Here is a 24,160-nt window from a genome sequence, read left to right on the forward strand (position 1 = left end):
CAGGTGGTGGACCGCCTTCTGCAGGGTGCTCACCCGGGAAGGCAAAAAGGGGGAGGGAGCATGGGGAAAGGGAGGCTGGGGTAAGGCTGCCCAGTTCGAGGCCAGCCGGCAGCAAATCATCCCCTCCCTGGGTGACCGGGGTCAAATCTAGGGCCTCAATCTCCGCATACACGGAGGAGAGGCCAACTCCTGCCACCCCGGGGGCCTCTCCTCTAGGGCCTGCCTCAACGGCCGCCTCGGGGTCCACGGGGGGCTCGGGTAGCGTCCAGGCAGAAGGGGTGTCCTCAGGAGTCTCGGAGGGGAGGGTTTCCTGTGGAGGGGGGATTCTGCCCTCCAATGCCAGTCCGTCTTCCCCTCCCGACACCGGCGGATGGATCTCGCTCGCGGCCGTGGCGGGAGGCTCGATAGCAGTGCCTCCTTTCCTGGTCTTCCGGGGGGCTTCCGCGTCGGGTGGATGCAGCGGAGCTCGAGCCTTCCGCTTGCCTCGCTTCCCCTGGACTAGGGTCCAGCCCTCCATAGCATCATCTGGGGGTTGGTTAGCAGGGGTCGTGTCGGGGGGCGGAGGCAATGGTTTAGGGGTTCGGGGAGGTAGCGGTGGGGCAACATGAGGGGCGGGGGCCTCTCCTTGGGGAGGGCCCTCTCCTATACCCGATAATATCCTTGCCACACCCTCCTCCAATGGCTCTATTGGGGTGGTACTAGCAAGGGTGGAAACCCCTTGCTCGCCCGGGCATTGTAGGGAAGGGATCTCTTGGGCCCGGACGGGAGCAGCGATGGGTCGAGTAGGAGGAGGGTTGGTTTCTGGTACTGGGCAGCCAGGGGCGTCGGCAGCCGATGTCCTGCCGGGTCTCGGGGGCTTCGGGTGCTCCTCCCCCCCGAGCCAAAGGGCAGTCTCTGCGGACATGCCCCGCTGAACGGCAGAGGTAGCACCGGGCCTCTCCGGTAGAATAAAAGACCCGATAGCGGGCTCCCTCGTAGGGGACTAGAAAGGACCCCTCAAGCGCCTCTCCGTCACGCGCCCCTGCCGGTGGCAGAAGCTGCACTTGCCGGCGGAACGAAAAAATGTGACGGAGGGTGGGGTCCTTGCAGCCCAACGGGAGAGGGCTGATGACAGAAACAAGTTTCCCCAGGGTGGAAAGAGCGGGTAACAGGGCAGCATTGGGTAAGAAGGGAGGAACGGAGGTAAGGACGAGGCGAACGCCCAGGTCTTCTAACGGTTCTAGGGGGACAAACACCCCCCCTACCGTCAGACCCCTCTCCACCGCCTCCTGGGCAGCATCCTCCGAGGCTAAGAAGAAAACGACCTTCCCATACATCTTGGAGGCCGCCACAATAGCCGTGGGTCCTACCACCTTCGCCAACGCCTGCACGTATGTCTCCACGCGGGGCGAGGCGGGCACCAGGAGGCAACGGACGCCGTGCTTCCTGGTCAAGGCGGGGAAAGGGCCTCGGCCGCTGGTGATGGTGGCGGAGGCAGGGGGGGCGCGAGATGACGAGGCGGCAGGCAGCGGGGAGCCCGCTGCCGCCCGGGCATACGTCCTGGGGGCCGGGGGAGGGACAATCGCAGAGCTGGTGGAGGGAAACGCTGGGAGGGGCGCCACGGTTGATGACGAGGCCGCAGCGGTGGGGGCAGCCCCTGCCATGGAGGGCTCAGTGGTTTTAGCGGGGCCCTTTCCCTTCCACCCGCCCTGGCCCTTCTGGCGAACCGGGGGGGGTTTCCTAGAATCTGGGGCGGGGGGCGGGTGCAGCAGCAGCAGCAATCACCCTGGTGCCTCCTGCTACCGGTGCCCCAGCACGGGGGGTGGCAAGTACCTTAACAATAGTAGTAGGGGGGAGACCTTGGGGGTTGGGCTGGGGTGGTGGTGGGGAAGGGACAACTAATTTTATTAAAGCAGTCTCGCCCCTCTCGTTCCCTGCCATTGTGAGCAGGGAGAGACAGGGAGACACCGGAAGGAGGAGGGGGGGGGAGAAGGCAGAATAGCCCCTCCTTCCGCTGGCTGCGGACGGGAAGGGAAAAAATGCCGAGGGAGGGGGGCTGGGAGGAGCGGGGGGAACAAAATCGGGGTCCAGTAAAAGGGGCAAGTTGTGGGATAAGCAATCCGGGGGGGGGGTGCAGACCCACACACGTTTGTCCATAGAGTCTCGGTTGGTCGGTTGTTAGGTCCGGTCCGGAAGGCAAAGTTCAAAGCAAACAGCTGGATCTGAAGGGAGATGGCAGATTGCCAGCAGGGACGGACTGCGGGGGGGCCGTGACAGTTGTAATAACGATGGGGGGGGGTAGGGGCACCGATGGATCGGGGGTGGGGGTCTCCACGCCACACCCCCTGTGCCGCCACAAACGCAAGTAATCACAGTCAAACTCCCCCCCACGAGAGTATAATTCAGAAAGTTACTCAATCTCATGGCCTCCGTCACGATGATTTATATTATTTCTTCTGTCCGATGAAATCTTCGTCTCCGGCTGTGTTGGCTGTGTTCCAAGGCCTCCGGCATGTTAAGAATGTTATAAGGTCCGAGCTGCTGGCAAAACGGCTGGGTCTGGGGGTTTCCACTCCCCGCTCCGGACAGCAAAATCGGCAATCTTCCCCCCCTCCTCCGGGGGCTCAGCTGAGGCAAATAGCTGCGCCCGAAAGCAGGCGTGGGGGGGGGGATGGCTGGCGAAGGACGTAGACGGAAAAAAAACACAAAAAATGAAAAAAAAAAAACCAAAAAAGCATCTGGCCCGGTCGTGGGGGGACTAAGGCAGGTGCAAAAAGTAAGAAAAATCCGGGCCAGGGGGCTTTAGGAAAGAACAGAAAGCAGATAGCTGAGGAGAAAGCAAAAGACGTTCCGTTTCCTAACAGGGAAGGCTCCAGAATAATCAGGAACCTTCTGGAGACAATTAAGACAAGCTGATTAGAACACCTGCAGCCAATCAAGAAGCTGCTAGAATCAATTAAGGCAGGCTAATCGGGGCACCTGGGTTTTAAGAAGGAGCTCACTTCAGTTTGTGGTGTGCGTGTGAGGAGCTGGGAGCAGAAGGCGCTAGGAGCTGAGAATGAGAACGCGGACTGTTGGAGGACTGAGGAGTACAAGCATCATCAGACACCAGGAGGAAGGTCCTATGGTGAGGATAAAGAAGGTGTTGGGAGGAGGCCATGGGGAAGTAGCCCAGGGAGTTGTAGCTGTCGCACAGCTGTTCCAGGAGGCACTCTAGACAGCTGCATTCCACAGGGCCCTGGGCTGAAACCCGGGGTAGAGGGCGGGCCCAGGTTCCCCCCAAATCCTCCCAATTCCTGGTCAGACACAGGAGGAGTCGACCTGGACTGTGAATTCAGAAAAATGGCCAAGCTGAGGGCTGCCGTGAAGCTCCAAGGCGAGCAAATCCACCAATAAGTGCAAGACCCACCAAGCTAGAGCAGGAACTTTGTCACACTATTTACTTCTTCTTTTAATGAAACCTTATTTTTACATTGTATTGGTAATTCCACTTGCTAATTATAAAACATTCTGTGCATTCGGTTAAAGATGTTCGCTCCTTTTATAATGTTTCCTATCCATGTAATTTGATCAGTCAACTCCTGATTGTGTCTACTAAAAGGTTATGATTCTGTTTCTATTTCCCTGTCAAGCATTGTCTGCTATTCCAGTAATCTTCCTTTCCTGACCTTTTAAAGAAGCTATTACTGTACCATAATTGTAACCAGCATATTATTACTTCTCATATATAGTACTCTAATTGGGAAGCTGATAGAGCAGCAGCTGACAAGTGATCTTGTAAGAAAACAAAAATTACTTACTAACCTCAGAGGAAAGTGAAAACAAAAATATTGTGATTTAGTCTCACAACTGTATTTTTGACCATTCTGGTGTGTAGTCCTTATTGCTTGCTATTTCTTCACTTGTTCTCTTTTTGAAATTCCTACAGTGATGTGCAGGTGGCAATGGGGACAGGCAGAGGATGGTGCTGTGGGTCCCTAATCACAAATTCGCACACAAGTGATGTGGGAGTGATGGTCATTCAGCATTGACTTGGAGTGATATCAGCATCCATATCCTGCTTGTGCAACAGAGCAATGGTCTTCAGAGACATCACTGCTCTGCCCAATCCAGGGAAGGGCGAGAAAAGGGTTCCTAAACATTGTTAACACCACTATTGATTTGCTAGTGTCTCACAACTAGCTGGTAATCCAATTGTGTGGTAAAAAATCAGCATCGCCCACACAACACTGAGCCCTGCCTCCTGGAATGTCACACTTTCTGATGATGCTGGTGGGCTCGAAAGGTGCACTGCTCTCATCAGAATCAAACTTGTCAAATACAACACTGGGTACAGCTGCACTGAATGAAACATGTTTCCCAGGCAAGTCGCATCTTGATGAGGTCAGTGCTGGATACATGTTCTACTGGATAGGCAAGTCCACAGAAGAGATGCATCTGTAGGGTGAGCTTAACTATTGGGACATCTATCTCCCATTCAGTCTGGCTGTAGCATTGCCTGATACATGGACAGCGTGTTGTGGCTGGATTCCCCGCTGACCCAGTGCTGGAATATTCCGCCACTGTTAGGGCCCTGAGTTGGGGCCTGGTGGAGTCAGGTCGGCCCAGGCCTCTCCTGAGAATCTGAATTACAACTTATTAGAGTTTCAGAACTCTAGATGATAAAAACTTCTCCATCTGTCTTCGAAATATTAGTAACTCCTGATTTATTCCAATATATTATTGAGATTTAGATTTCTGATACTTGTGTTCTGCTATTGGTCAGAAATACCTTGAATAAATGTCTCATCTGCTTATATTTGGTGATTTACATTTGCATGAATGAATCTGAGGTTCCGTGACATGTCTGATACATTCATCTTTGCTAAAAATTGCGATCCTGCAAAACTAAACACAATCAGGACTTGGTTTAAGCTTGTGTTATTAATGCATCTACGTTTCTACACATTTTTTGGAAGCTGCAATAATAACCAATGCATCATCCAATGGAAGTCAGGTAGAATTGATTGTAAGAGTTGCCAGATAGAAGCAAAATACCTTAGAGATTTATTAAAGGGCTTTGATAATGACAGCCTTACCATCTATCTTCGAAGGCTGCCTTGTCCTATTAGTTGTTGCTTTTATGTGACATGTATAAGCAAGCAATGAGTCAGTGCCTTGAAGTTTGTGGAATGGACCACTCAAAAATTATGACTAAAATTCCATTTCTCAGTCAGAACATGACTCATGATTTCCACTGAATGTGGTGACTTGTAATCTTCTGATTTATTTGTTTTTCAAACATATCAGTTAAACTTGTCAGACTTATAATTTTTGTTGGTAGATCATACCAGAAGCTTTGGCTTCCAAGTCTAAAAATGCATGAAGACATGTTGAAGATCCAGTATATCTGAACAGGAAAGGTGGCAACATGAAGTGCAGTGGACTCTACACATGAGAGGTCTTGGAAAAACAGAACAGTTGTCAACATGATTCTTGGGGGTGTCTTCGAAAGATACAAATGCAGCCATCTCAGTGTATTCTATCCATCTCTGCCTCATCCAGTTGCAGGGCTAACAGACAACACCTTGTAATTGATGGTATCCAAGTTTGCTGAGAAATCTAATGAAAACAACATGGACACCTAACCTCTACTCTTTGCCCAGAGCAGATAGTCTGGCAACAAGATAAGTGCAATTAATTACTGTATGAAGATTTAAAAGCACATGCAGAAAATTGGAGGAAACCCATTTTAGATAGTGGTGTCTCACCATGGCCTTCTCAACAACTTCCCTGAACAATGGAAGGTTTGAGGCAGGATTGTAATTGACAAGGCAGTTAATGCTAGGTGTTGGATTGTTGATCAAAGATGTATGCAAGTTTAAAGGCTACTTTCCCCCAAAAGAAAGCTTTAATATACCCCTTCAATAATGGACCCTGCCATGAACCCTGCATTCACTAGCAATAAAAAACATGGGTCCATCTCACAGAATTCACCTAGCTCATTGAAAAATTCTGACTGCTGCACTAGAGGAAACTGGTGTAAATATGGAGACATTCCACTGACTTCAACACTTGTAAAATACAGTGAGAGCTATATGGAAATACTAAATTATAATACACTGAAATGAGATCAGGATCTAGGGCTCAGTATATTACAATCATAAAATTTGGTCATTCTTCCCTACTCTTGCTTGTGATGTCTTAGCTCTTTTTTTTTAAAAAGGATGCAATCAACTTGAAATCTAGGTGGTATAAAATTTTGATCTTAAAAGTAGTTTCTGCACCTGAGACTGGGGAAACTTACTAACTGATTCATTATACAGGGAAAATTGTGAAAATGACAATATAGAAAGTGCTATCAAACGTACACAGTTCACAAACTAAAAATAGAACATTTCTTTCTCCTGTCTTTTTCAGTTATAGTAATTTTGTAGATTTCTTGTGAGAACATTAGACAAAGTAACTTCAGACAGAAGTGTAATTTTTAAGTTGTTGGTTGTCACAAGGCAGGGGTCTCACCCTTGATTCTTACTGAGAACAGTCCTCTCACACGCACTAGTGATGACTTCAGCATCAAGTGCTTTATAAATATTTATTCACACATCATAAAGCTTTCCCTGAAGCCTTTACCTACTACCAAGGCAAAGGGAAGGAATGGGGAAGTAGGGGGGAAGAGAGATCTCTCATCACTCTGAGATCTTGCACTTTTTCTGACCCTTCCTTTCAGCCTTCCCCCCTAATCCTCCTATTTCTTCCTGTCTCTCTTTCAATCGTCCTCAGCAGATGAGCTGAATCTCCTTGTTGATTGGTTAATCACCTAGTACTTAATCAATTGTCTTGCCACTTTGGATCACATGGGTATGCTTACCAAGTGCACAAAATAGTGGATTAGCTTTAAGCTATTCACACCCTGTCATGCTGGTATTTTAAATATGTATACACATGGGTAGATTATCCCTTTGCATCTCACTCTGGATAAATACATATTTCCCCAGAAGGAACTCAGTGAAGGAACTAAATTCCTTTCCTACTCCCCCTTTGCTATGGGAGAAGGTGATCTGCTACTGGCCCTAGCTGTGCTGCCTGGTACATTGTAGAGTTAGAGACAAAGCTCTTTCCTTTCATAGATCCTTGTTGCCCTCTCCACCCACATAGACAGAGAAGTAAGTACTGGGTGGATAGCCTCTGCTCTACCTACACCATGTCTGCAAAGGAGGTTGTACAGGAGAATGTGTGGCCCTTAAAGGGGTTTGACCTGCTGTGGACAGGGACAAAGCCATGCTGTATAACTGTGGCTTATGCACTACCCATGGCCAGGGAAAGTCTGGAGCTCGGGGTATAATTTCCAATTCAGATAGACCTACCCATGCAAGCTCTGATTAAGTACATCTCTAGAGTTTAAGTTGAGTTCATACTTGAGGCAACTAGCCCTTCCTGCCACTTGTGCTGCATCTACATGGCTATTTTTAGTGCATTAGCTCTATCAGAGCTAGCACAGGTTTGTCTACCCAAGCTGGAAATTGTACCTTCCAGCTCAGGTGTAGACATACCCTTATGCCCCTCTGTGGCGATGGGGGCCTGCACAACAATCTGGCACACCATTATTAAGCTGTACTGGTACTTGTCAGACACCTCTGCCAGTTAATGTATTGTTTTCTGGAGTTCTATACTAGGAATCAAGAAAATTGAATGCTAGCTTTCATCTGGTTGAAGGATTAGTACCTGACATCAGTGCCCATTGTGAGACAAATCCCAACTGTAAACAGTGAGTCATTGCCATTACTAGAGGAATAGGATTATTTCAGTGATAACACAGTAATCTCTATTTTAATAATTACACATATGCTTCAAAATGTAACAATTGGATATATAATTGTCTTGTGTAAAAGAAAAACATTTAAAGAAATGCAATGATGTAGAATCAATCTCTCAATTTTTATGAGGGCTACATCAATACAATCATCAGAAATTGTTTAATCAAGGAGATAGTTTCAATAGATTATCAATAAAGCACGTATATACTCATAATATAGTGTGAAGTGCACAAATGCAAGTATATACAGTCATTTTGTTGCTTGTTACAGCTAACTAGAGAGAAGGCAGGGACAGGTGGGGCAGAACTCCAAGCTCTAAGTGGTAAGCTATTGGAAGTCATGGAAAAAAAGAGCATTTTGGATCAGGTATTGTGAAAAGTAAACGTCCACTTCCTATTACACTGATTTAGGTAGGCTCTGATGCAGGAAAGCAATTAAACACATGCTTTAGACCCTCTGAAGTCAATGAATGAAATCCTGGACCTATTGAAATCAATGAGATTTGTGCCTTTGACTTCAGTATAGCCTGGATTTCACCCACTGACATTTAGGAAAGCACCTAAGCACATACTTAAATCAAGGACTCACTGAGGATTTCAGGTGATTGTTAACGTGACTTACATTTTTTTTATGAGTTTAACTACTGAACTAAAGCAATATTTCTATCATATGCTATCTCTGTACTCTTATAAATATATGTGAAGCCACGTTACAGGGCCAGATACTGCTGCCATTCAAGTCAAAGGCATTTTTACCATTAACTTCAGTGAAAGTAGGATGAGCTCTATGTTGTATCCTGTTGTCTCTTTGGTATTTTTATCAAAGACCAATAATAACCTCTTTAGTCTAAAGATCTCATAGTGCATTAGTATGGTGAGTAAGTATTATTAGGAACAGGGAATATTTGTAACCACAGTTTTCCCCATTAAGTTGTTTTTAACCACTTTCCTTTATTTCCCCCATTCTATTCCAGTTTTTTTCTTTTCTTATACAAATAACTTTACCAACTTTATCACTGTCAAGAGACAAGTGTTAAGTTTTACATTTGGCAAATGATAGGACTGTGAATGCAGAACACAGCTGGAGTGTGTATAATGAGGATGCAATCTTGTTGCTGATGTTGGAAAACAACAACATGGTGTATATTTATATCAATTTAATGAGGCCCTATTCAAAATCCAGCTGTGAAAATGTGATCAATCCCCACACAGTGTCAGCACTAGAAAGTACAATTCTCCTGGGTTAAACCCGATTTTCACATACCTTGCTCTGTATTTTGTTGCTTTTCATTTCTAGCAAGCCACCACCAAAATATGTAAGCCGAAAACTTTAGTTTTTTTGAATAGTTACACTGAAAAAACTTTAGGAGAAAATGATTGAATTCCCACAAAATTCTTACAAACAAATAACTTCATGAGTATTATGGATTTCTTTTCTTTTTGCTTAAAAAAAAAAAACAAAGACATAAAACCCAATACTGAATTACTTCTGTAGGTGGTGCTAGAGATATTTTCATGCATTTGCTTGCTTATGAATAGGTGTGGTTTTAACTACAGAAAAGCATGTTTCACTTGTTTTCATACATTTATATTCTCATTTTCCATTAGTTAAGCTCATTGTGGGGGTAGCACAGCCTATTTTCAAATGGAAAAGTGGAATGTTCCAGTTATTTAAAGTAATGAAAAAAGTACAGATGGTCCTTTAATCCAGACTTTTGCTATCTTGGCCACTGAAACAAATATCTTTTGAGTAAGAGCTGTGTAAGGGCTTCCATTATGACTATCTCAATGTAATTTGTGAAAACATACCATTGGCATTTGACCTATTAAATTAATGAAAAAAAGACCATACTTTCCTTAAGACCACATTTTACTTATAGTTTGGGTACTAAAGAAAACAATTATTTTTTTGTTAAAGGTTCTCAAAGTGTATTAGTAAACAGGGAATTATCACTGCGTTAGTGTGTTTCCCATGGAGTCTGCAGGGTCAGTTCTTGATCCTATATTATTTAACATTTTTATCAATGACCTGTAAGAAACATAAAATCATCCCTGATAAAGTTTGCAGATGACACAAAATTAGGAGAGGTGGTAAATAATGAAAAGGATAGCTCACTGATACAGAGCAATCCAGATTGTTTGTTTGATAACTTGGGCACACACAAACAATTTGTATACATCTAGGACCAAAGAACATAGGCCATAGTTACAGCATGGGGGACTCTATCTTGGGAAGTGGGGTCTCTGAAAAAGATTTGGGTGTCATGATGGATAATCAGTTGGACAGGAACTCTCAAGGCAATGACGTGGCCTAAGGGCTTATGTGACTTTGGATGCATAAACAGGGGAATCTTCAATAGGAATAGAGAGATTATTTTACCTCTATATTTGATGTGACTAATGTGTCAACTTCTGGAATCTGCAATTCAAGTAGGATATTGATAAACTGGACAGTGTTCATGGAAGATTCATAAAAATGATTAAAAGATTAGAAAAAAAAATGCTGGTGTAGCGATTTTGTTCCTTGAGTCTATTTAGTTTAACAGAAAGAAGGTTATGGGGGCCCCAATCATGAATAGGGGCCCCAATCATGGACCAGACCCAATTATGCTCGACACTGTACAATCACCTAACAAAGAGACAGTCTTTGCTCCAAAGACCTTACCATCTAAAGAAAAAAGAAGACAAAATGTGTGGGCACAACAAACAGACAATGTGGAACACAGGGAAACAATGAGATAACACTGGTTACTGACAATAAAGAGACACATAGCAGCAGGAGGTGAAGAAAAAGTTACTTCAACACTAGGGTGAAGCAGAAGCAGCAGGCCTCAAAGTACTGAGTAACTGAGGTGAGGCAAGAAACCTGGTGGGTGGGAAAACAAACAGGAGAAAAGTGGGGAGAGTTTTGGGGAAAGAGATGGGGTCCCCTGTGTGGGGAGAAGAAAGGCACAGCACAGGAAATGGGATCCTTTGAGGACAGAAAGATTAATACATGTCCCTAAGACAATGACTGAGTGCTTGGAGAGGGAGGAGAAAAAGCAAAGTGATGGCTAGACCAAGAAAGTAAGAAGGGAAGAGAAAAGCCGGGGGAGGAGGGGAAGGGAGAGGTAAAGAAAGGATCAGAAAGAGATGAAGGAAACACATATTTAACTTCCTGTTTCTGAGAAAACAGGCTCAATATGCTGAGTATTAATAAATGCTTTTTAAATTTTCACTTTGAGATAAGGGGAAAAGTAAAGTGCTTGGATTATCTTCTTTCCAGCCTAACATTTCAAAGGAGGAAAAACTCAATCATGTAAAACCAAAGCCCAGAATTTTTGTCAGCCAGTGATATGCTAAATTCTAAGAAGTTTTGTATCATAAGAATGACCATACTGGGTCAGACCAAAGGTTCATCCAGCCCAGTATCCTGTCTACCAATAGTGGCCAATGCCACATGCCCCAGAGGGAGTGAACCTAACAGGTAATGATCAAGTGATCTCTCTCCTGCCATCCATCTCCACCCTCTGACAAACAGAGGCTAGGGACACCATTCCTTACCCATCCTAGCTAATAGCCATTAATGGACTTAACCTCCATGAATTTATCCAGTTCTCTTTTAAACCCTGTTATAGTCCTAGCCTTCAGAACCTCCTCAGGCAAGGAGTTCCACAGGTTGACTGTGCACTGAGTGAAGAAGAACTTCCTTTTATTTGTTTTAAATCTTCTACCCATTAATTTTGTTTGGTGGCCCCTAGTTCTTATATTATGAGAAAAAGTTTCATTATTCACTTTCTCCACACCGCTCATGACTTTATATACCTCTGTCATATCCCCCCTTAATCTCTTAATGAGGGAGGCAACCTAGTGACAGAGGATGTGGAAAAAGCTAATGTGCTCAATGCTTTTTTTGCCTCTGTCTTCACTAACAAGGACAGCTCCCAGACTGCTGCGCTGGGCATCACAACATGGGGAGTAGATGGCCAGCCCTCTGTGGAGAAAGAGGTGGTTAGGGACTATTTAGAAAAGCTGGACGTGCACAAATCCATGGGGCCGGACAAGTTGCATCCGAGAGTGCTAAAGGAATTGGCGGCTGTGATTGCAGAGCCATTGGCCATTATTTTTGAAAACTCATGGCAAACGGGGGAAGTCCCAGATGACTGGAAAAAGGCTAATGTAGTGCCAATCTTTTAAAAAGGGAAGGAGGAGGATCCTGGGAACTACAGGCCAGTCAGCCTCACCTCAGTCCCCGGAAAAATCATGGAGGAGGTCCTCAAGGAATCAATTCTGAAGCACTTACATGAGAGGAAAGTGATCAGGAACAGTCAGCATGGATTCACCAAGGGAAGGTCATGCCTGACTAATCTAATCGCCTTCTATGATGAGATTACTGGTTCTGTGGATGAAGAGAAAACAGTGGATGTATTGTTTCTTGACTTTAGCAAAGCTTTTGACACGGTCTCCCACAGTATTCTTGTCAGCAAGTTAAAGAAGTATGGGCTGGATGAATGCACTATAAGGTGGGTAGAAAGATGGCTAGATTGTCGGGCTTAATGGGTAGTGATCAATGGCTCCATATCTAGTTGGCAGCCGGTGTCAAGTGGAGTGCCCCAGGGGTCGGTCCTGGGGCCGGTTTTGTTCAATATCTTCATAAATGATCTGGAGGATGGTGTGGATTGCACTCTCAGCAAATTTGTGGATGATACGAAACTGGGAGGAATGGTAGATATGCTGGAGGGCAGGGATAGGATACAGAGGGACCTAGACAAATTGGAGGATTGGGCCAAAAGAAATCTGATGAGGTTCAATAAGGATAAGTGCAGCGTCCTGCACTTAGGACAGAAGAACCCAATGCACAGCTACAGACTAGGGACCGAATGGCTAGGCAGCAGTTCTGCAGAAAAGGACCTAGGGGTGACAGTGGAAGAGAAGCTGGATATGAGTCAGCAGTGTGCCCTTGTTGCCAAGAAGGCCAATGGCATTTTGGGATGTATAAGTAGGGGCATAGCGAGCAGATCAAGGGACGTGATCGTTCTCCTCTATTCGACATTGGTGAGGCCTCATCTGGAGTACTGTGTCCAGTTTTGGGCCCCACACTACAAGAAGGATGTGGATAAATTGGAGAGAGTCCAGCGAAGGGCAACAAAAATGATTAGGGGTCTGGAACACATGAGTTATGAGGAGAGGCTGAGGGAACTGGGATTGTTTAGTCTGCAGAAGAGAAGAATGAGAGTGGATTTGATAGCTGCTTTCAACTACCTGAGAGGTGGTTCCAGAGAGGATGGTTCTAGACTGTTCTCAGTGGTAGAAGAGGGCAGGACAAGGAGTAATGGTCTCAAGTTGCAGTGGGGGAGGTTTAGGTTGGATATTAGGAAAAACTTTCACTAGGAGGGTGGTGAAACACTGCAATGCATTACCTAGAGAGGTGGTAGAATCTCCTTCCTTAGAAGTTTTTAAGGTCAGGCTTGACAAAGCCCTGGCTGGGATGATTTAATTGGGGATTGGTCCTGCTTTGAGCAGGGGGTTGGACTAGATGACCTCCTGAGGTCCCTTCCAACCCTGATATTCTATGATTCTATGATTGATTCCTCTTTTCCAAGATGAAAAGTCCTAGCCTCTTTAATCTCTCCACATATGGTACCCATTCCAAACCCCTAATACTTTTATTTGCCCTTTTCTGAACCTTTTCTAATGCCAGTATATCTTTTCTGAGATGAGGAGCCCACATCTGTACACAGTATTCAAGATGTGGGAGTACCATGGATTTATATAAGGGCAATAAGATATTCTCCATCTTATTCTCTATCCTTTTTTTCATGATTCCTAACATCCCGTTTGCTTTTTTGACTGCTGCTGCACACGTCTTCGGAGAACTATCCATGATGACTCCAAGATCTTTCTCCTGATTAGTTGTAGCTAAATTAGCCCCCATCATATTGAGCCTTTGTTGAGGGACCTTGTCAAAGCCTTTGGTGAGGGACCTTGTCAAAGGCTTTCTGAAAACTAAGTACACTAGATCCCCCTTGTCCACATGTTTGTTGACCCCCCTCAGAGAACTCTAATAGATTAGTAAGACATGATTTCCCTTTACAGAAACCATGTTGACTTTTGTGCAACAATTTATGTTCTTCTATGTGTCTGATAATTTTATTCTTTACTATTGTTTCAGCTAATTTGCCCGGTACTGGCGTTAGACTTACCAGTCTGTAATTGCCAGGATCACTTCTAGAGCCCTTCTTAAATATTGGTGTTACATTAGCTATCTTCCAGTAGCTGATTTAAAGGACAGGTTGTAAACCATAGTTTATAGTTCTGCAATTTCACATTTGAGTTATTTCAGATATATTATTTCTATAAAATCAAGGAATGAAGATTGGGGATAGCATTTACTGTTCATGTTTGTTGCATATTTGTTTAATATTTTAACCTTTGATTAGATTTGACAGGATACCCATTCAACTGGGTTTTCTGTGGGGATGGGTGTGGAACACATTCTTCATACTTGTATCCACTTGTTGCCTGTAATATGGTGATGAGAGGGCCATAAACAATAAATAACCACAGCATTACTTCACATAATCTAGCAAGCTGAGTGTTCCACAGTGGAACTTTGTTGCCTGTTCCTCTACAGCAGGGGTTCCCAAACTTGGTTCATGGCTTGTTCAGGGTAAGCCCTGGCGGGCTGCAAGACACTTTGTTTACCTGAACATCCACAGGTACAGCTGCTCACAGCTCCCAGTGGCCGCGGTTCGCCATTCCTCACCTTACCCTGAACAAGCTGCGAACCAAGTCTGGGAACCTCTGCTCTAAAGCATGTAAGTATATTGCCAGTGTTTTTTAAGACACATCAATGGAACAAGGTGTAAGTAAAATGAAAGAATTACAGCAACACCTGAGCAAGAATAAGGAAATAGTTATCCACATGGTGAGCTGCAGTGCAATTAAAATCACAGCCTCTGTGATACAAAAGGATTTTGAGCTGCTCTATTTTGTTTCTGAAGCACAGCACTGAAAACACTGCTTTGCCACCATTAACTGAAAATAGGGGACAAACTGCAAAGAATGGGGCAGAAAATCCCCAGAACTGGTGGTTATTTCTAATACTTAGATTCACCAAGCCAGCAACAAAACAGTTTCCACAATGCCTTACTGGTTACCCAGAAGCCAAAAATACAGCTCCCTTAAACAATTTAGCCTTGGGCTCCCACTCCAGACAGCCTAGTCAAATATGATGAGGATTACTGAAAATCTAGTTCATCATATAAAATTTATTAAAAGAGAGAGAGAGAGCCCCTCCCTCGGCCCAGCCCAGGCCCACTGGAGCTGCTGTGGCTGGGGAAAGGCACCTCTCCCCCACCTCTGAGCTGTTGCAGTGAGAGAGGGCTTGGGGGAGTCCTCTCTCCCCACTGCAGCCCCAGAGCAGCCTGCACCCCAACCCTCTCATCCCTGGCCCCACTCCAGAGCCTTCACCCCCTGCACCTAACCCTCTGCCCAAGCCCTGAGTCCCCTCCCAGACTCCGAAGCCCTCATCCCCAGCCTCTCCTCAAAGCCAGCAGCCCCAGCCAGAACTCTCACTCCCCCCTGCACCCCAACCCTCTGCCCCAGCCCTGAGCTGCCTCCCACACTCCAAACCCTTTGGCCCCACCCTCACCACATGAATTTTCTTATGTGCACCAATATGAAGGTGATGTGTCACACATCACCTCCATAACGGTGTACATAACAAAATTCATTCTGCACAAGGATGTAAAAATTAGAGGAAACACTGGTCACCATCCCATAATAGTAAACATCCCATAATACTAAAACTTGTTATGTAACAACTTTGATTGACAGATTTAGCAGTTGTGATTGGTCCATACTTGTAAACCAATCAGAGAGGGTTAAAGATGAATGGAAGATAGGTATGCTAATCCTAGGATTGGGAAACAAGCCAATCAGAACAGGCCAAAATTGTATAAAAGACAGAGCAAGCAAGCAAAAGTCAGTCAAGTTAGGAGTAGGAGAAGTTAGAAGAAGGAATCAGTGGAAGAAGAAATTGCAGAATATCAACAGCAGTGGGCTGCTGGGACAAAGCAGAAGGATCCTTGGACAGAGCAGGGGGAAAGAAGACTACGAAGCATAAGCATTCTAGCTATAGTATATAGAATAGAAGTAAGGTTAATGAATGTGTATGCTTGGGATAATAAAGATGAGTGTCATGTTTGTTACTATGTATAAAGTTTAGTGTTTATTAAGATTACTGTCAGTGTCCTGTATATGACTGATCACCATGTGCAGAACACAATCGCTTAAGCCATTTCAACTGTATAACATTACAATATTGAGTACTTTGGTTTGGATACCTCTGCTAATGATTTATGTTTATGTTTTTATTTAGGTTTAGATTAATTGTATTAGAAAGATCAGTTACACTAAGCCCTGGTCTACACTAGGACTTTAGGTCGAATTTAGCAGCGTTAAATCGATGTAAACCTGCACCCATCTACACGATGAAGCCCTTTATTTCGACTTAAAGGGCTCTTAAAACTGATTTCCTTACTCCACCACTGACAAGTGGATTAGTGATTAAATCGGCCTTGCCGGGTCGAATTTGGGGTACTGTGGACACAATTCAATGGTATTGGCCTCTGGGAGCTATCCCAGAGTGTTCCATTGTGACCGTTCTGGACAGCACTCTCAACTCAGATGCACTGGCCAAGTAGACAGGAAAAGAACCGCAACCTTTTGAATCTCATTTCCTGTTTAGCCAGCGTGGCAAGCTGCAGGTGACCATGCAGAGGTGACCAGGCAGAGCTCATCAGCAGAGGTGACCATAATGGAGTCCCAGAATCGCAAAAGAGCTCCAGCATGGACTGAACGGGAGGTACGGGATCTGATCGCTGTATGGGGAGAGGAATCCGTGCTATCAGAACTCCGTTCCAGTTTTCGAAATGCCAAAACCTTTGTGAAAATCTCCCAGGGCATGAAGGACAGAGGCCATAACAGGGACCCGAAGCAGTGCCACGTGAAACTTAAGGAGCTGAGGTAAGCCCACCGGAAAACCAGAGAGGCGAACGGCCGCTCCGGGTCAGAGCACAAAACATGCCGCTTCTATGATGAGCTTCATGCCATTTTAGGGGGTTCAGCCACCACTACCCCAGCCGTGTTGTTTGACTCCTTCAATGGAGATGGAGGCAACACGGAAGCAGGTTCTGGGGACGAAGAAGATGATGAGGAGGAGGAGGTTGTAGATAGCTCACAGCAAGCAAGCGGAGAAACCGGTTTTCCCGACAGCCAAGAACTGTTTCTCACCCTGGACCTGGAGCCAGTACCCCCCGAACCCACCCAAGGCTGCCTCCCAGACCCGCCAGGCGGAGAAAGGACCTCCGGTGAGTGTACCTTTTAAAATACGATACATGGTTTAAAAGCAAGCATGTGAAAGGATTACTTTGCCCTGGCATTTGCGGCTCTCCTGGATGTACTCCCAAAGCCTTTGCAAAAGGTTTCTGGGGAGGGCAGCCTTATTGTGTCCTCCATGGTAGGACACTTTACCACTCCAGGCCAGTAACACATACTCGGGAATCATTGTACAACAAAGCATTGCAGTGTATGTTTGCTGGCGTTCAAACAACATCCGTTCTTTATCTCTCTGTGTTATCCTCAGGAGAGTGAGATATCATTCATGGTCACCTGGTTGAAATAGGGTGCTTTTCTTCAGGGGACACTCAGAGGTGCCTGTTCCTGCTAGGCTGTTTGCCTGTGGCTGAACAGAAATGTTCCCCACTGTTAGCCACGGGGAGGAGGAAGGGTTGAGGGGGTAGCCACGCGGTAGGGGGAGGCAAAATGCAACCTTGTAACGAAAGCACATGTGCTATGTATGTAATGTTAACAGCAAGGTTTACCCTGAAAGAGTGTAGCCACTGTTTTATAAACTGTGTCTTTTTAAATACCGCTTGTCCCTTTTTTTTTCTCCACCAGCTGCATGTGTTTCAATGATCACAGGATCTTCTCCTTCCCAGAGGCTAGTGAAGATTAGAAAGAAAAAAAAACGCACTCATGATGAAATGTTCTCTGAGCTCATGCTGTGCTCCCACACTGACAGAGCACAGATGAATGCATGGAGGCAAATAATGTCAGAGTGCAGGAAAGCACAAAATGACTGGGAAGAGAGGTGGCAGGCTGAAGAGAGTAAGTGGCGGGCTGAAGAGAGGGCTGAAGCTCAAATGTGGCGGCAGCGTGATGAGAGGAGGCAGGATTCAATGCTGAGGCTGCTGGAGGACCAAACCAGTATGCTCCAGTGTATGGTTGAGCTGCAGCAAAAGCAGCTGGAGCACAGACTGCCACTACAGCCCCTGTGTAACCAACCGCCCTCCTCCCCAAGTTCCATAGCCTCCTCACCCACATGCCCAAGAACGCGGTGGGGGGGCCTCCGGCCAACCAGCCACTCCGCCACAGAGGATTGCCCAAAAAACAGAAGGCTGGCATTCAATAAATTTTAAAGTTGTAAACTTTTAAAGTGCTGTGTGGCATTTTCCTTCCTTCCTCCACCACCCGTCCTGGGCTACCTTGGTAGTCATCCCCCTATTTGTGTGATGAATGACTAAAGAATGCATGAATGTAAAGCAACAATGACTTTATTGCCTCTGCAAGCGGTGATCGAAGGGAGGAGGGGAGGGTGGTTAGCTTACAGGGAAGTAGAGTGAACCAATGGGTGGGGGGTTTCATCAAGGAGAAACAAACAGAACTTTCACACCGTAGCCTGGCCAGTCATGAAACTGGTTTTCAAAGCTTCTCTGATGCGTACCGCACCCTCCTGTGCTCTTCTAACCACCCTGGTGTCTGGCTGCGTGTAACCAGCAGCCAGGCGATTTGCCTCAACCTCCCACCCCACCATAAACGTCTCCCCCTTACTCTCACAGATATTGTGGAACGCACAGCAAGCAGTAATAACAGTGGGAATATTGGTTTCGCTGAGGTCTAAGCGAGTCAGTAAACTGCGCCAGCGCGCTTTTAAACGTCCAACTGCACATTCTACCACCATTCTGCACTTGTCAGCCTGTAGTTGAACAGCTCCTGACTACTGTCCAGGCTGCCTGTGTACGGCTTCATGAGCCATGGCATTAAGGGGTAGGCTGGGTCCCCAAGGATACATATAGGCATTTCAACATCCCCAACAGTTATTTTCTGGTCTGGGAATAAAATCCCTTCCTGCAGCTTTTGAAACAGACCAGAGTTCCTGAAGATGCGAGCATCATGTACCTTTCCTGGCCATCCCACACTGATTTGGTGAAACGTCCCTTGTGATCCACCGGAGCTTGCAGCACTATTGAAAAGTACCCCTTGCGGTTTATGTACTCGCCAGCTTGGTGCTCCGGTGCCATGATAGGGATATGGGTTCCGTCTATGGCCCCACCACAGTTAGGGAATCCTATTGCAGCAAAGCCATCCACTATGACCTGCACATTTCCCAGGGTCACTACCCTTGATATCAGCAGATCTTTGATTGCGTGGGCTATTGCATCACAGCAGCCCCAACAGTAGATTTGCCCACTCCAAATTGATTCCCCACTGACCGGTAGCTGTCTGGCGTTGCAAGTTTCCACAGGGCTATCGCCACTCGCTTCTCAACTGTGAGGGCTGCTCTCATTTTGGTATTCATGCGTTTCAGGGCAGGGGCAAGCAAGTCACAAAGTTCCATGAAAGTGCCCTTACGCATGCAAAAGTTTTGCAGCCACTGGGAATCGTCCCAGAGCTGCAACACTATGCGGTCCCACCAGTCTGTGCTTGTTTCCCGAGCCAGGAATCGGCGTTCCACAACATGAACCTGCCCCATTAGCACCATGATACATGCATTGGCAGGGCCCATGCTTTAAGAAAAATCTGTATCCATGTCCTGATCGCTCATGTGACCACGCTGATGTCGCCTCCTCACCTGGTATCGCTCTGCCAGGTTCTGGTCTGCATATACTGCTGGATAATGCGTGTGGTGTTTAATGTGCTCCTAATTGCTAAAGTGAGCTGAGCGGCCTCCATGCTTGCCTTGGGATGGCGTCCGCACAGAAAAAAGGCGTGGAATGATTGTCTGCCGTTGCTCTGACAGAGGGAGGGGCAACTGACGACATGGCTTACAGGGTTGGCTTACAGGGAATTAAAATCAACAAAGGGGGTGGCTTTACATCAAGGAGTATTTCAGGCAGGACTTCATGGAGGGTTCCAATAAGAAATGGTGCACCTAAGTAATTGTTCTTATTGGAACAAGCAGGTTGGTCTGGCCTCTGATTGATACATGGCTAGATTTATCTCGCTGCACCTTCTCTGAGAGTGACTGCAGTGTGACCTAGAGGAAGGATTCCCCTAGACGGGGGTGGGGGGCGGGAAGCAAATGAGTACAAATCAAAGCTGGTCTATTTCTTGTTTTGATCCACTACATCTATCTTCTACAACTTTGGCTGGCAGCAGACGGTGCAGAAGGACTGCAAGCCATCCACATCTCATGGCTGCTCGGCAGAAGATGGTACAATAGGACTGCTAGCAATCTGTATCACCTGCCTGCTCACCATAAGATGGTTCAATAGGACTGACTGCAGGACTGAAGAGAATGACCTTGTCAAGTCACTTCCAATGTAGTCCCTGCACCCATGTCTACCCAGGCACTCCTGGCCAACGTGGCCAGGAGCACTTTGGATATGACGATGACGGCTACCAGTCCTATTGTACCATCTGCTGTCACAAGGCAATGGGTTGCTGCTACTGTGTAGCAATGCAGTACTGTGTTTGCCAGCACCCAGGAGACATACGGTGACAGTGAGCTGAGCGGGCTCCATGCTTGCCGTGGTATGGCGTCTGCACAGGTAACTCAAGACAAAAGGTGCGAAACGATTGTCTGCTGCTGCTTTCACGGAGGGAGGTAGGGAACGGAGGCCTGACGATATGTACCCAGAACCACCCGCGACAATGTTTTAGCCCCATCAGGCATTGGGATCTCAACCCAGAATTCCAATGGGCAGCGGAGACTGCGGGAACTGTGGGATAGCTACCCACAGTGCAACACTCCAGAAGTCGACGCTTGCCTCGGTACTGTGGAAGCACTCCGCCGAGTTAATGCACTTAATGCACTTAGAGCATTTTCTGTGGGGACACACACACTCGAATATATAAAACTGATTTCTAAAAAACTGACTTCTATAAATTCGACCTTATTTCGTAGTGTAGACGTACCCTAAATAAAGAGAATACTTTGTTTTGGAAAAGTACTGGCTGGGTGTCAGACCCTTGAGCGGAAGGTTGTATCCATGTCCTCCGAGGAGTGAAGAGAACAGTGAAGTCTGTTCTGGGGAGTTTCTGGAAGGGCACAGGGATATCCTTGATAAACGCTGGCAACCTCTGTAGGGAGGTCCCCCTCCTTTCACTTTGCAAGAACAGCTTAATAGGTTAACATTAGGGGAACCTGGAAGTAAGCAACAGAAGGGCTACTCTGGGACCCCTGGGTCTGTTCTTGGGGTAACATCTGAATGCAGTTATCACCAAATGAATAACTGTGAACTCTTTAGGGAACTGGAAAAAAAAACTAGTTAGAATCATAGAAATGTAGAACTGGAAAGGACCTCAACTTGACCAGGTCATCTAGTCCAGTCCCCTGCACTGAGGAGGGACTAAGTGTTATCTAGACCATCCTTAGATAATACTTAGTGTGTATACGTAAATATAGAGCATATTACTTCCCTTCTACTCCTATGTTTATGGGAAAAGGGAGGCTATTACAGTCCTGAATAAATTCGTAAACTAGGGAATACTTTGAAAACTCTAAGTCAGATTCAAATCTCAGTTGCAAGGATGTAAATCTGCAATAATTCCATTTAAGTCATGATTTACAGTCTCTGTGTGAGATCCTGCTTTAGTCGCAGAAAGGCATCCTCATGCCAGAAGAGCTAGCACCTTGAGGATTTCCCTGGTGAGGGAATCCCAAAATAGCATAGATTCTGTATCAGCCCCTGCATATTACCCTCCTGCCTGACTCCCAGTATAAGGGACATGGGCGAGAGAGCAGCAGGACTACCCCTATGCACTAGTGACTCCCAGCTCCTTGAGCATCCCCTTCAGGCCATGGGCACCTGGATGTAAATTAGAATAGCCTTGAGGTTTCTGGGTTGCACTAGATATGGCTTTGAATAAAAGTTTCAGCATCATTTCTAGGTGAATGGGAAATTGGAATGAATTTATTAACTTCATTTCCTTTAGTGCACATTACAAATTGGCTTTCAGGAAGTTTTCAAGAAGTTTGGAGTTCTTATGTGGACTCTGTTCCAGAAAATGAATCAGTATGGGCAGACTCTTATAACTGCTTTATAAGATTGATCATTACAGTGTGGAAAATATTTTGAAAAATATTTCTTGTAAATATAGTTAGTGCTTCATTGACTTCAGTGGGACCACTGGCCTAAGTAAAGCAAGGAAGATTTGGCCAATTGCTATTTAATAAAGTATTTTATATTTATTTCTATTTATTTTTGCTGTATTGTATTTATAAATAAGAATATACAGATATTATTTTAAAAGATAAAAGCTCCACAACAAAACAGTAACTCTTGCTCAAAGGAGCAAGCCTTAATTAGAGAATCGTTAGATTCATAGATTATAAAGCTACAAGGGACCACTGTGATCATTCAGTCTAATCTTCTGCATAACACAGGCCATAGGCCTTCTTTGAAATAATTCTTGTTTAAAATAGAATGTATGTTTTAGAAAACAATAACCAATCTTCATTTTAAAGTTGCCAGTGATGGTGAACCACACAACCCTTGGTAAATTGTTCCAGTGAATAATTTCCCTCAGTGTTAAAAATTTATACCTTGTTTCCAGTTTGAATTTGTCATATTTTTGCAGATAGTCTCATTAGCTTCAATGGGATTGCTTACACGAGTAACTGTTATTCACATAAGGATCTGGTTTATAATGTGCACCATACAATGCTATGAATTAGTTATGAGTTAAAACATCAAGCAACAATTGTCAATGGCAGCTTTAAATTATTAAGAGACATGTCATTGCAACTGTTTATTTTCAGAAGAAAATTGAAATAGCCAACTTATAATCAGCCTACTTGGATAGTTTTATTTTACTACATTACAAACATTTTGCGTACAGTACAAGAATCCTAAAGAGTATGCTACTGCTTTAATACTTTGGTTTCCAATTTGTAATACTGTAACATTATAAGCCATTGTAATAGGAACAGTTTAACATAGCTTTTTCTGTTTTCTGTAATTACTTGGATAGTATAATACACGCTTTATATTCTGGGTGGCTGCAAGAGGTGCAAAGCAATATTGTTCACACAGTTCCCTGTATTATTATCTGTTGTGACTAGCTTGATAGAATAAACATCAAGAAGCCTCCAGGGTTCTTTCACTTCATTCATTTTATATTATTCCATTTAGCAATAGCCGTTACAGCTCTGCAGCCTTAATAAATGTTCGAATGAAGTAATGTTATCGTTCTAAAAGAAATAAACCTGCTGTGCCAAACATGATCATATTCATGTTTCATTGATGGACATACACAATCAAATGTACATAACAGCATAGGGGCATCTACTTGCCAAATGATCAAAGTGAAGTAAGGTTGAATCACTTCCCAAAACAGCTAAGCCTTGTTGTTCCATTTTGTGTGTTGTATTTAATTCTAACTAATTTCATTAATATAATTCTATGACTATAACCATAAAAGGCACAACACACAGAAAGTTTTCCTTTAAGAAAACACTACTCTATCTTTCTGTGTTCTTAAGTTTCCCCCTATTCCTATCTGAAAGTGTTTTTTATTTGCTGCATGTAATAAAAAAGCAGTAACGGATTCATATTTGACATGCATATTGATATGGAACATCTGAAGAAGACAATGTCCTGGCAAGAACTTCAAAGTGTCTTCTTCTTCCTACTAGTATCATCTAAACATTGCCTTAATTTCGAACCAACTGCTTTTCCTCCATATCCCTATCTTTCGGATAATGTGATATGGGCTGATGGTGGCTGGTTGGCCGTTAGTCAATATATACATGTTATACATATTGCACACCATATTAAAATGTATTACACACTTTATATGTGTTAGAAAAAAGCTTTATATTTGAATGATTTTATGCTTACTCTTGTTCATTAATACTAAGCAGAGGTGCTGGAAATAGGGGTGAGGCTGCACCCCCGGCTTGAAATAGTAATAACAACCAAATACATGGTTTCTGCTTTCAGCACCCCCACTATAAAAATTGTTTCAGCACCTCTGATGCTAAGTATCCCATAACACTTTGCAAAACTGATGTCAGCTTTGTCACAAGTAAATACGAAATCTGTCAAAATCAAGTGCAGGTGCCTTCACAGGTACCTGGTTTGGAGTGTAGTATCCAAAACAGAGACAAGGAAAAAG

General features: G+C 45.0%; 1 protein-coding gene across 1 annotated transcript in view; it reads left to right on the top strand.

Moving 5' to 3' along the window:
• The window catches only part of TMEM18 (transmembrane protein 18), a 78,710-nt gene extending 62,167 nt beyond the window's left edge, over positions 1–16,543 (top strand). Inside the window, exon 6 of the mRNA XM_073336155.1 lies at positions 16,510–16,543. Coding sequence (XP_073192256.1) covers positions 16,510–16,528 — 19 coding nt within the window. The 3' untranslated portion in view covers positions 16,529–16,543. The remainder of the gene's footprint in view (positions 1–16,509) is intronic.
• Positions 16,544–24,160: the final 7,617 nt, after the last annotated feature.

Source organism: Lepidochelys kempii, chromosome 3, assembly GCF_965140265.1.
Source record: "Lepidochelys kempii isolate rLepKem1 chromosome 3, rLepKem1.hap2, whole genome shotgun sequence".
Classification (NCBI taxonomy): Eukaryota; Metazoa; Chordata; order Testudines; family Cheloniidae; genus Lepidochelys; species Lepidochelys kempii.